This window comes from Chanodichthys erythropterus, chromosome 3 (genome assembly GCF_024489055.1).
Source record: "Chanodichthys erythropterus isolate Z2021 chromosome 3, ASM2448905v1, whole genome shotgun sequence".
NCBI lineage: Eukaryota > Metazoa > Chordata > Actinopteri > Cypriniformes > Xenocyprididae > Chanodichthys > Chanodichthys erythropterus.
In genome coordinates, this window is record NC_090223.1 from 31,696,930 (window position 1) to 31,710,403 (window position 13,474).

The following is a 13,474-nucleotide window of genomic DNA, read 5'->3' on the forward strand; positions in this document are numbered from 1 at the left end:
ATGTCCTCTCTTTACTAGACTATTAATTGAAAAAGGTATGCGCATACTTTAATATTCTTTAATTTAATATCAAGCATTTACTTGATCAAAATACAGTTAAAACAGTAATAGTGTGCAATATTATTATGTTTTTTTTTTTTTACATTTTTATTTTTTTTGTAGCAACGTAAATGTCTTTAGAGGTGCACGATTCTGGATAAAATGAGAATCACACTTTTTTTGGTTTCAAATAGAGATTCTCCCACGATTCTGATTATAAACAAAACAAAATAACATGTAATTTACTACAGGTTCTGACAAAATTTGAATTGCTGGAATAATGTTTAATTCATTTGAATTCATAATTTGGGGAAAAAAAGGAAAAAAAATGGTTTGAATGAACTCAATGACTCATTAATAAATGCTTGTTTCATTACTGGATGAATCAATATTTTTGAACGAATCTTTTGAATAAATGATAAGTACACAAATACATTTTTTAACAATCACTTAGGAATTGATACAACCATTATATGAAGCGCCAACGCCAAGTTAGTTACAAAAGGTGGTTTGCTTCGCTATCGTTGACATCAGTGTTTATATCCTAAATTTCAACTTTTATCTTAGTACTTCTGTGATCATTTGAACATTTGTAACACAGAAATGTGGTGGTTTAAAACTGCTCTCTGGCTTAGCGCAGCAGTACAAACACATTTGAATGTTCCGCTTTGATTTTGTCATCATTAATAAAATAAGATTGCGTGGATGTTTGAATCGAGATCTCGATATTTTTATGATTAATTGTGCCGCTCTACTGTCACTTTTTTTTTTTTTATCAATTTAATGCATCTTTGATGAATAAAGATATTAATTTCTTTTTTTTTTTTTAAACGTACTGATCCCAGAACGATGGTGTACATGCATTTTTTCCTGTTTATATACAGTTTGTTTAATGGATAAGGATGTACAGTAAATATGTATGTGTGTTTTCTATGCAGTACCTTTATCATCGAAAAGCAGCCTCCTCAGGTGCTGAAAACACAAACTAAATTTGCTGCGACAGTGCGTTTGCTGGTAGGTGGGAAACTCAATGTGCACATGAACCCACCGCAGGTCAAAGCCACCATCATCAGCGAACAACAGGCCAAGGCCCTGCTCAAGAATGAAAACACCAGAAAGTGAGCACAAACACAACACATTGCATTTAGTAACTCCTTTGAGTGTGTTGATTACTCATTGTGAATTGGCCTAATATGCCTGGAGCTGCTAAAACCAAGCATGAGGCATCCCAATACACCATCCTACACTCACGAGCACACACAAATTTTTATGCACAAACCCAATTTTTACCTGCATTTGCTGATTAATGGACTCTGAACTTGGTTAAAATGCTTATCTCCATCTTTAGATCTACATGGAGAATAATATTCTCTGTATATGTGTCTGTCTAACAGTGACAGCAGTGGCGAGATCTTGAATAACAACTGTGTGATGGAGTACCACCAGACCACAGGCACCCTCAGTGCACACTTTAGAAACATGGTGAGTGCACTATGGCCGTCTAAGGGCTAACTTTAGAGAAAACTTCTGTAAGAGTGTGTGAACTTTTGTTACAATAAGGGGTTTCAAAGTATGCTGTAATCCACAATTTAAGTTTATTTGTAATTTACTCTGCCCATCTACTCTCAGCCACACATTAACCATAACAAACAATGACAAAATAATTATATTTCTGTAGATTTGTACACTCTTATTTATTTAAATCTCACTTTTTACACTATATTTTATTTGTTTGTAATAAAATGAAGTTTAAATTAAAATGTTTTACTTCAAGTTTATTAAAACTTTGTTTATAATAAACACTTGGTATATTTCTTTCTCTCTTTCTCATTTGTCTTATAGTCTCTGAAGCGGATCAGGCGTTCAGATCGCAGAGGGGCGGAGTCTGTTACAGAGGAGAAGTTCACCATTTTGTTCGAATCACAGTTCAGTGTTGGGGGAAATGAGCTGGTATTTCAGGTTAAGGTGAGATTGTGAAATCTCTTTAGTAAGTTAGAATGGTTACGAACCGCATATATGGATGTAGCAATAATATAACTTACACATGTTAGTCACAAAGATTGTCATTAATTTTTAAACATCCATGCCTTAATGAATGACTATGTAAAGTTTAGACCAGAGTTGCTTTTTGGTTCATTGATTTTAAAATGAATGTTTTAGTATATTTAGTAGTACAAAGCAAACAATTATAGTTGTTATATTTATGCTATACATTACCGTTCAAAAGTTTTTAAAACTTTTTGTTATTTATTTCTTTAATGGCAGCCATTACTCTAGTCTTCAGTGTCACATGATCTTTCAGAAATCATATTGATGTGCTGATTTGCTGTGCAAGAAATTTTTTTATTACTATCAGTGTTGAAAACGTCACTTTTGATCACTTTTAATGCATTCCTGCTGAACAAATGTATAATTTATTTCTTTCAAAAGAAAAAATCTTACCAACCTCAACCTTTTGAACGGTATTATACAATGAATATTATTAGAGTAATTATGTATAATAAAGTCAGTTACAACTGGTTTCATTCAGATTTCTCATCCACACATTTTTCCCCAGACTCTGTCTTTGCCTGTGGTGGTAATTGTCCATGGAAGTCAAGACAACAATGCTACAGCTACAGTTCTGTGGGACAATGCATTTGCTGAACCGGTTAGTTCCTGATAACATCAGTGCATCTTTGGGTGGGTGGTGTGGTGGTTAAAGTTCAGGCCATCATTATTGTGCCCTTGAGCAAAGTACTCAAAATACCAGGGAGGTTGTCCTTGTAATAAGCTCATGAGGCCGTTGTATGGCGACATCACATGAAAGTAGTGGAAATAAATTCCCAGGTCATGTGGCAATAAATAAAGATCCTATAACTTAACCGTGTTAAACATTAAAGATCAGCCCTGACTTGACAACACACAAGACTAATTCTTCAACCCATACATAAATGTAATTTCTCTCCCACTCTCCAGGATCTCAAACTCCCCACAACAAACAAACAAAACTGTCATGGTTCATAGCGTGGGTGTTGATTGGATGGCTGGTGGCATATGACTAACGTTCCTTTACTGTACCCTTATTCTCCTTAAAGGAAATGGAAATCCTTTCATCATTTACTCACCCTCATGTCATTCCAAACCTGTATTTCTTTTTCTTCCCTGGAACACAAAAGGAGAAGTGAGTGAATGGTGACCAGTGGCTGACAAACTATAAAAAAGCACAATAAAAGCAAATGTCCATATTAGTCTATACAGGTTTTGCAGGAGGTGTCTAGTATCAGATCATCATGAGTAGTGTTGGGGAAAGTTACTTTTAAAAGTAATGCATTGCAATATTGCGTTACTCCCTAAAAAGTAACTAATTGAGTTACTTAGTTACTGTTTATGGAAAGTAATGTGTTACGTTATTTTTGCGCTACTTTTTCTCTCCTGGGCTGCGCTTGCTTGTTTGTTTTTTAATTTTCTATTTTTGTCAAATGTAAAGACCCTTTCACACCAAAAGTGAAATGAATAAGCTTAAACCAGAAGGAAATGCATATTTACGTCTGTACAGAAGAGGGCGCAGCTCAAACAAACCTTTCAGCTGAGCTTTGAGTTCAAAAACATTCTTCTTTCTAAATCTAATCTAAAGTCATTTTTGCTTATTAGTATTGTTGAATTAGATAATTGAAGGTCAGCAGCAAACGCATCGGTTATTAATAAAGTGAGATTAAATACATAAAGTATATTTGTGTAATTTAATATATTTAATTACAGGTTTGTGTACAATTCTGAGATTGCATTTCACTGTTTTTTCATGTTGAGGAATACTGACTCTGTTTTTGTGCAAGTGAGATGAGTAAATGCATGTTCACATTTGGTCTAGAACTACAATAGCCATCATGTTCACACAGCGCACACAACACCTCTGCACTCCTGATTTCTCTCAACATGGGAAGAGGAGAGCTATCAGTCAATAAATGTGAAAACAAAGTAACTTGCGTTACTTATTTGAAAAAGTAACTTCGATATTTTGTATGTGTTACTTTACTAGTTACTTGAAAAAAGTAATCTGATTACGTAACTCAAGTTACTTGTAATGTGTTACCCCCAACACTGTTCATGAGTCACTAATAAAGTTTTCTCAGGGCAGCGGCATGCATACAGAACATGTCAGATTGGCTTATGCAAATCAAGCAGGATATTATGAGTTGATGTAATATATCCCTCTGCTAATAATTCCTTTCCTAAAAAAAACCCTTAAAACCAAGGGCGTAAGATTGATTTTGACATTGGTCGGGACATTTTTGCACTTTTGACTGCAATTTCAAGTCATCTAAAGCCTAAAGGACATGGTAGCCAACCCACTCATAACTCATAATTTTGATTATGTAAACCAACAACATTAAAATTTAGCTTTCTGTATTTTATGGCTAAATGAATATAATATGAATATCGTTAACACTTTAGCATGGCGAACAATTCTCACTTTTATCTAGCTGCTTATTAGCTTGCAAATTAGCGGTTTATTAGTACTTATAAAGCACATATTAATGCCATTTTCAGCATGACCATATTCTACATCCCTAAATCCTACCCCATACTTAAACTTAAACATTACAACAACTACCTTACTAACTGTTAATAAGCAGTAAATTAAGATTTTATTGAAGCAAAAGTTGTAGTTAATAGTGAATATGTTTTCCGCATACCAAAGTGTTACCAGAATATCTAAACAAGCATACATTCATCAGAAAAAAAAAACAGTTAAAAGTCAGTAATGACATCAAGAAGGCAGTTTAACAGATAATTAACTTTAACTTTACTCTGTTAACTTTACTCATATATTGCAATCGTCAACATACACAGTAAAATCCCCAGAGTTAAATTAACTCTGCTCAGAGTACATATGGCCCCTCTCTAAATAGTGTTAAAATAACACTAGAGTAGAGTTAAAGTTAATGAGATAATTAATCAATTAATAAGGCCGTGACTGAAGTCAGTTGTAGTTCTTGTGTTTCTCTTTTCTTCAGTGATTCTGCTTGTTAACAGCAGGTGTTCATCACTAATGCACAATCATCACTTAATTAATTGCTTAATTATCTCATTAACTTTAACTCTGCTTCAGTGTTATTTTAACACTATTTAGAGAGGGACTGTATGTACTCTGAGCAGAGTTGATTTAACTCTGGAGATTTTGCTGTGTACAGTACATCAAGAGCAAACAAGAGTCTACTGTTGCTATAGTAACAAACACAACTTTCACATGCATCTGATCGAAAGATAAACTGCACACTTATATTTCAGTGTTTTTTTTTAATTTTGTGGATATTTCAGTTTGTTATGTGCATTCAGTTTAACAACATTAAGTTAGAGAGGGTAAACTTTATCATTCAACTGAACTGTGCACATTTTAAAAACATTAAATAAAACTTTGATATATTTTTTTATTCTCTCTCAGGGACGGGTGCCCTTTATTGTGCCTGACAAGGTGTTATGGCCGCAGTTGTGTGAGGCTCTGAATATGAAGTACAAGGCAGAAGTGCAGTCAAATCGAGGTCTGTCTGAGGAGAATCTCGTCTTCCTCGCTCAGAAAGCCTTCAGCAGCTCCAGCGTCAACCCGGAGGACTACCGCAACATGACCATGACCTGGTCACAGTTTAACAGGGTAAATACGCTACTTACTCTCAACCTTGGTAATAGACTGAATTTCTGTGTTTAGCAGATCAAAACTCTTCTGTAAAATGTGTTTTTCCTTGTTCATCTATACCAGGAAAAAAATAGATAAAAGTAAATATTGAATGAAATGAAAACACAAAAAATAAGTAGATAAACAGATAAACAACCAATGGACTGTTGGTTTAGTGAGGTCAAATAGTTTATCTATATTTCAGATATGTATACACATACACATACAATATACACACACACATCACAATACATCCTGCTGTTATGAGCTCGAGAATTTAAAGTGACAGAATAGAATAAAAGTGACAGTTATAGAATAAACAGAGCAATATCGTCCGCTGGTAGGACGTTAATTTAGTTAAATTTATAGTTATCTTTATAGTTATCAATCTTGGTGTGAACAGGGCTTAAGTCTTTACTGTCACTCAATTTAATACATCCTTGCTGAATAAAAGTATTAATTGTAAAAGTATTATTATTATAAAAAGTATTAACTGACCCCAAACTTTTGAACTTTTTTCATTGGCGAAGCAGAAATAGACAAATTGACTGCCATTATTGGGTCCAAATTGTAAGTTGCAATTTTAAATCATCTGTTAATCAGTCATAATGATGTGTCCCATGCTGATTTTGAAACCCATATCGAAGTTTCTGCATGCCCTAAATTCAGTTTCGCTCCGTCTAGCTGTTCTTGAATACAAGTAGTTTTTTACTTCCCTATTGTTCATGAAATTACCGTTTTGACAGATTTATATGAGCCTGTTCTTTTGTAACAAATTCTGACCATGACTGTGACCTGCTGCCTCTTACCCAACAGCACTACCATTATAGAGCAATGTTCTCACAGACGGTTTAATCCTAAGCTAGTCTCTCATCATTCTGACTTTGTTTTCTTCATTTTAAATGGTGATCCGCCGACCCGGGGCAGCATGTTAGCCGATCTGATTGACATTGCTTCTCGTCCATTGCAATAGTTAATGGTTATTCAGGAAGTAAGGTTTGATCGGAGAGCTTTTGATGTGCAGGCAGGCCTAAGGCTGTGGCTGCCTTTGAAAATGGCCATGTGCTGATCTGCTACATTAAGCGGGCAGTGTTCCCAACAGAGGCTTTTGGAATGCAGGCATCGTTTGTGTTTATGGCTCTGTTTATTTACGCCGATACAAAACTCGCTATGCACACACTTGCACAGATAGACAGAAAGTAATCTTCAAAGCATGCAAATGATTGATGCTTTCATGCAATGGGGTCTAGAAGTCTGAGGACATTAGTGGAAAATTTAAATGTATATGAAAAAGTTAGTTAACTTTAGTTGATGTATTAACTAACATGAACTATCAATGAGCAATACATTTCTTACAGTATTTATACATTTTTGTTGAAGTAAATTGTTAATTGTTAGTTCATGTTAGCTCAGGACTATTAAATAATATTAATAAATAGAATTTTTGATTTTTAATAATGTATTAGTAAATGTTGGAATTAACATTTACTGTACTAAAGCATAAAATACCATAATATATTTGTTTCTCTGAAAAACAACAGCCAATTATTCTACTTTGAATCTGGATCAAAGTGTGTTCCGTGTCGGAATGTCTGTTTTTGTTTTGGTCTGTGTGATCCCACCCACTGACAAGTTACTCAATAGTATTTTGACACTCCAGGTTGGCAGTTGGTGGAAAACAAAGCATATTGGAGCCATGGAAGCCAGCAAACCAACAGGTTCAGAGATCGCAGACTCTACCAGACCTAAAAACCTCTGATATTATTACAATTAGCTAATTATCATATTAGTTAATATTACAACAACAGCATATCTTAGATCTGTGAGCCAATGTTACTCACATATGGAGCAAAACCAACGCAGCCTCGGCATCCATTTTCAGGCTTTCCCTCTCTCTCCAGTGCTGGAAAGATTTTCCAACATTTCCATACACAAGAGTTAGTTCAAAAATTAAATATCTGTAATTAATTACTTACCCTCATGTCTTTCCAAACCCGTAAGACCTTCATTCATCTTCGGAACACAAATTAAGATATTTTTGATGAAATCTGAGATGTTTTTTTTTATCCCCCATAGAAAGCAGCGTAATTACCATCATTCAAGGTCCAGAAAGGTATTAAAGACATTGTTAAAATAATAAAAATGGCTGCAGTGGTTCAACCTTAATTTTATGAAGCGGTGTGAATACTTTGTGCGCAAAAACAAAACAAAATATAATGACTTTATTCAACAATTTCTTCTCTACCCTGTCAGGCAGGTACGCAGTTGTCGCAGTGATCGCAGTTCAGCACTTCTGTGTTTATGTCCGAATACCGGCTCGGTATTGGACGGCTCCTGCATCAGCATTTTTTTTTTTCGGCAAATATTCACAAAATTGTCTGTTTGGGTGTTGATTTCAGTTCTCAGAAAATCACTTACTGCACCTTTAACAAATGGAATCTTATTGTAAAATGTGACCAAATATTCTATTTCCATGTTTCAATTAGATTCTAAATTCCAAATTCTCACATCTGAACCACATTGTTCATGTGCATCCATGTGTTTGTGTTTCTCTGTGTGGTCCACCATGCTAACTGCTGAAACGGTGTGGACACGGGACACCATGTTCTAAGAAATAGAGTGATTAAAGTGAAAGAGATCAAGACAAAGAGACAAACGCTTCCTGTCATCAGTCCTAAGTAATGTGACTTTGCTTGTGGATCACTGATTAAAAACAGAATAAACATGAGGCAGAGGATTATGCTATTATTTAGGCAGTCATGCCTTCATTTCTTAAACCCTGAACATTCACTGTAGCACACGCGCTTCTGTTTGTCTGATTCATGTCAACTCCATGTACATTTCCAATGAACACATCACTTGTGATGAACACGTACCAGAAATTCAGCAGATTTTTTTTTCATACTTTCATCGTGTGTGAGAAAACAAGCTTCATACATGCTTTAAAGAGGTTTTATTCTACAACATGCCACAAAGTCTTAATTAAAACTGTACATTTGCACTCTTTTTAGATTTAGTCTTACAAAAATAGATGTGGCAAAAAAATGAAGGCAACAGTTAGCATGGCTTTTTTCAGTCATGTTAAATTACGTAATTATTTTAAGTTAATATTGTGAGTGAACTCACCCTCATGATGTTCCAAACCTGAACAAAACACAAAGAAAGATATTTTGACGAATGTTGTTAACCAAAACATTTTGGTGACCAATGACTTCCACTGTATGGACAAAATTGATCAAAACAGAGAGAGAATTTCATACAATTCAAGTTTGAAACAACATCAGGATGAGTAAATAATGACAGAATTTGCCATATTTAAGTGAATTATCCCTTTAAAAATGTTGAGTGATTTAAAACCTACAGTCATTGTAACAATTAATCTATATTAAGTAACTGTAAGAACATTTCTTAAGTTGTATGAGCTCTATACAAAGTGTTCCCTTTATTTTAATCTCACATTTCTCAGGTTACTAAATATGACAAGAAAATCAGCAATAGCAATGTAAATAATGCTGGCAAAACAGTGAAACTAATAATTAATCATGCCCCAGTTCTTGCTGGGAATAGGTTGAAATGGACTGAACCACACACACATAAGAGAGAGAGACAGGGTTCCTACGCAGTTTGGAAAAGTACGGAATTTGATTTTAGTATTTTCCAGGTCTGGAAAAGTATGAAAAAAAGGAAAACAGAGTATGGAAAAAAAAAAAAAAATTTGTATTTCCAGACTATTTCCCCCTTTCAGTTTTCTGAAATATAGAATTAAGAATTTCTAAAAATAAATCTATCAAACAAGCAGAGTGATTTCATGGCAAAAGTTTAGTGATTCTCATACACAACTGAATGAATTAAAGGCGCACATATTCATTATGCAGAACTGTTTCTTTACTATAAGCCAGTCTGTTTTGAACTGCACTAATCACTCAAACCAGCAACAGTACCAGTATCAAACTGATGTGTCAGAGGTGAATATGTGCAGGTTAAAAATTGGGGTGCAAAAAAACTATTATTTTGATAAGCGATTAATCTAATGATTCTTAGAATGGTTAATTGATGATGATTATTTCACTGGTATGTTTGATCGATTATTACATTACAGTTGTATTACAGCGCCCCACTGGTCAAACTGCGTTATTGCAGGCCCTAAAAATAGGTCATATGAGTTCCACAAAAATATTTGTCCACAGCTTTTTATTGTCCACATTGTCAATAATGTCGACTAATCATTTCAGCCCAAGGTATAAAGGTTTTAGGTTTCTTCTTATCATGTAAGCTCGTTATCACTTTGAGAAAACCAATGGGAAAATTCCTGAGAAAATATTTACAGTTGATTGTACTATATACCAGATGTAATGCTTTATAATGAACCGTGTTTGTTAAAATAGGGTATGAGAAAACTACAGAGAGGTTTGGAAATTTTAGTCTGGAAAAGTATTGAATTTTGAATTTGAAAATGTATAGGAAACCTAGAGAGAGAGAGAGAAGGGAAAGGGAGATGATCCTCACTGCAGAACACAAGATCCAGGGGGGCGAGTTTGGATCCAGATCCAACTCCTCCCACTTTACATATCCCTAAACCTACCCGTTTCCACCCCCTGGATCTTGTCTTTTGCAGTGAGGGGCTACTGGGAAAGGGAGGATCAGACCTATTTGAACTGAAAAACTAAAATAAAACTAAAAAAGTATTTTATATTGAGAGTATTGAGATGCTTTAGTTTTCTTCCTGAGAGTTGTATGTTGTTAGACTTCCAGAATATAACTTTAGGTAAATCATTGTTGTTGTTTTTGTTGTTTTCAGCATCATATTTATTGATTTATTTAAAACCGGATTTACTTCTTGTCACTGTAGGAGAGTTTACCAGGAAGGAACTTCACATTTTGGCAGTGGTTTGATGGTGTCATGGAGCTTACTAAAAAACACCTGAAGCCTCACTGGAATGATGGGTAAGAAATTACTTCTGAGAGAACAAGTACAAATGTAAACATCACACTCCTACAGATTTAATATTACTGATAACAATTCATCCATGTGTAAAACCTAAAAAACACTTGTCTTAGTTGCTGCTCAGTCAAAGAACAAACAGACAGAAAAAAAAAAATGCTGTTGCTCCTCAATGCCCTCACATAACTATGAGATCTCTTACACTGAGAAATGTGCCATTTATGCTGTCTGTCCTAGCAGGGTGAATCTCACAAAGAAATAACAGTGACATTTGTTCATCTTTCCATTATATATGACTTTCGATGGAAAATGTACATGATTGACAGGCAAGAAAATGCCACAATTATTTATGATTTTTGGGTGAAATATAAATTTAATATAAATTATTGAAATATAAATTGGGCGCTTCTGATGGTGTTAGTATGTTTTACCTGAGTGGGCTACTGGAAGATAGTAATCATAATGCAGGGGTGTCCAATCCTGCTCCTGCTGGCCACTGTCCTGCAAAGTTCAGCTCCAACCCCAATTAAACACACCTGAACCAGCTAATCAAGGTCTTAATAGGCATACTAGAAACTTCAAGGCAGGTGTGTTGAGGCAAGTGACCTTTTTTTTTTTTTTTTTTTTTTTGGATATATAATGGATATATTCATTATGAAGTGCTTCTTTGCCATGGCAACTGGCTGATTAAGAGATAGTGCTGGTTGAGACTATACATTAATGCATTAAACCATGGATGGATTAACAAAGGAGTAAGATCTGAGAGACCTCTTGAGGGGTTGATAAGATCTAGCTCACTCGCTCACTCTCTTTTATTTTCTTATTTTTTTCTTGTGCAACCTCCAGTTGCCCATAACTTGTATACAAATCATGATAAAACTGAACGGTACACACGTGATAACAGCCTCTCTGCCCCTCTGTGTGCCCTTTTCTGCATGCATTTGTGTTCACGTGTGTTCATGTGCTTGTACGTCCCAGGGCAATTCTTGGCTTTGTGAATAAACAGCAAGCTCAGGACATGCTGATGTCCAAACCCAACGGAACCTTCCTGTTGCGCTTCAGTGACTCAGAAATTGGTGGCATTACCATAGCCTGGGTGGCAGAGAACCCTAACAAAGCAGGTAGAACCATTACTTTGCTCCTCCGCTGCCTTTTTAATATTCTGATTTATAATACACTCTTAAAAAGAAAAGGTTCTTTATGGGCATCAATGGTTCCATGAAGAACCTTTGACATTGATGGAATCGTTCCATTCCACAAAAGGTTCTTTATAGTGGAAAAAGGACATTTTATGTGCTGTATTCCAAAAAAATCCCATACAGTGGCTTTAAATTACCTTACAATTATTTGAGAGCTGCTACAAAAGAGTGTGTGTGTTCTTCACAGGGGAAAGGATGGTGTGGAACCTCATGCCATACACAACCAAAGACTTCTCTATCCGCTCCCTGGCAGATCGCATCAGTGACCTGAATCATCTCCTGTACCTCTATCCCGACCGGCCCAAAGATGAGGTCTTCTCCAAATACTACACCCCTCCTCTTTGTAAGCTTGATCTTTAATTACATATAGACAGAATTTTAAATAAACTCATGTCAAAAAGGATGAAATTTCATATTTTATTTATATATCGTTCAAAGGTTTGGGGTCAGTATGATTTTTTAAAAAGAAATTAATACTTTTATTCAGCAAGAAAGCATTAAACTGATCAATGTATTATTAATTATGCAATTATTATTAATATAAAAGTTTATTTATAATTATGCAAAAGATTTCAAATAAATGTTGTTCTTTTGAACTTTCTATTTATCGAATAATCCTGAAAAAAAAATGTATCATGCTTTCCACATAAATATTGAGCAGCACAACTGTTTTCAACATTGATAATAATAAGAACTGTTTTACTGTATTTTTGATCAAATAAATGCAGCCTTGGTGAGCAGAAGAAACTTCTTTCAAAAACATGAAAACATTTTACCAGCCCCAAACTTTTGAATGGTCGTGTATATTTACTTATTTATTTATTAATGTATTTATTCAAAATGACTTATATGTACCAATATTGCATTACATACCGCAAAAACTATATTTTAAAACATTAAGAGAATTATGAAGAAGATTAAGAGAGTTGAGATTTTTTTAAAGGTTCATTTAAAAGGTCAAAATGAAATGATTCATGAAGATGAATTAAACGTACCAACTTGAATACTCTTTTGCAAGTTTTAATTAGAGATACTATTAAAAACAAAATCTGTCTTAACACCTTACTCACAAGACAAGGAAGGATTGTGAAATTAGTATAATGATCCAGTCTATATGAAACTTAATGATCATATTAAAAGCACATTCAGATTCTCACAATATGCACAATGCTGCTTAATTTTATATACCCACTAAAATCATTATAAATACACTGCCTCTGTGTGTGTGTGTGCATGTTTTTGTGACATATCAGGACACAAATGTGTATAATGACATGGGTATGACATAGGTATTACAAAAAGAGGTGACTTATGAGGACATTACCCCATGTCCCCACTTTTCAAAAGGCTTATAAATCATACAGAATGAGTTTTTTGAGAAAGTAAAAATGTGCACAGTTTCCTGTGATGGTTAGGTTTAGGGGTAGGGGTAGTGTAGGGGGATAGAAAATACAGTTTGTACAGTATAAAAACCATTACGCCTATGGAATATCCCCTCAATTCACAAAAACAAACATGTGTGTGTTTGTTATGTTATGGGGATAATTTTTGGGTCCCCATGAATGAAGCAGCTTATGCATTATACTAAGTGAATTTTATGTTGTTGTTGTTGAAAATGTTAACATGCAGCACGTTTTCTGT

At 34.6% G+C, this 13,474-nt stretch overlaps 1 protein-coding gene across 1 annotated transcript in view; it reads left to right on the forward strand.

Moving 5' to 3' along the window:
- The window catches only part of plcl5 (phospholipase C like 5), a 130,651-nt gene that overhangs the window by 22,254 nt on the left and 94,923 nt on the right, over positions 1-13,474 (forward strand). Inside the window, exons 9-16 of the mRNA XM_067364650.1 lie at positions 978-1,157; positions 1,434-1,521; positions 1,882-2,004; positions 2,597-2,689; positions 5,465-5,671; positions 10,542-10,636; positions 11,613-11,755; positions 12,021-12,176. Of these exons, the coding sequence (XP_067220751.1) occupies positions 978-1,157; positions 1,434-1,521; positions 1,882-2,004; positions 2,597-2,689; positions 5,465-5,671; positions 10,542-10,636; positions 11,613-11,755; positions 12,021-12,176 (1,085 nt within the window). The remainder of the gene's footprint in view (positions 1-977; positions 1,158-1,433; positions 1,522-1,881; positions 2,005-2,596; positions 2,690-5,464; positions 5,672-10,541; positions 10,637-11,612; positions 11,756-12,020; positions 12,177-13,474) is intronic.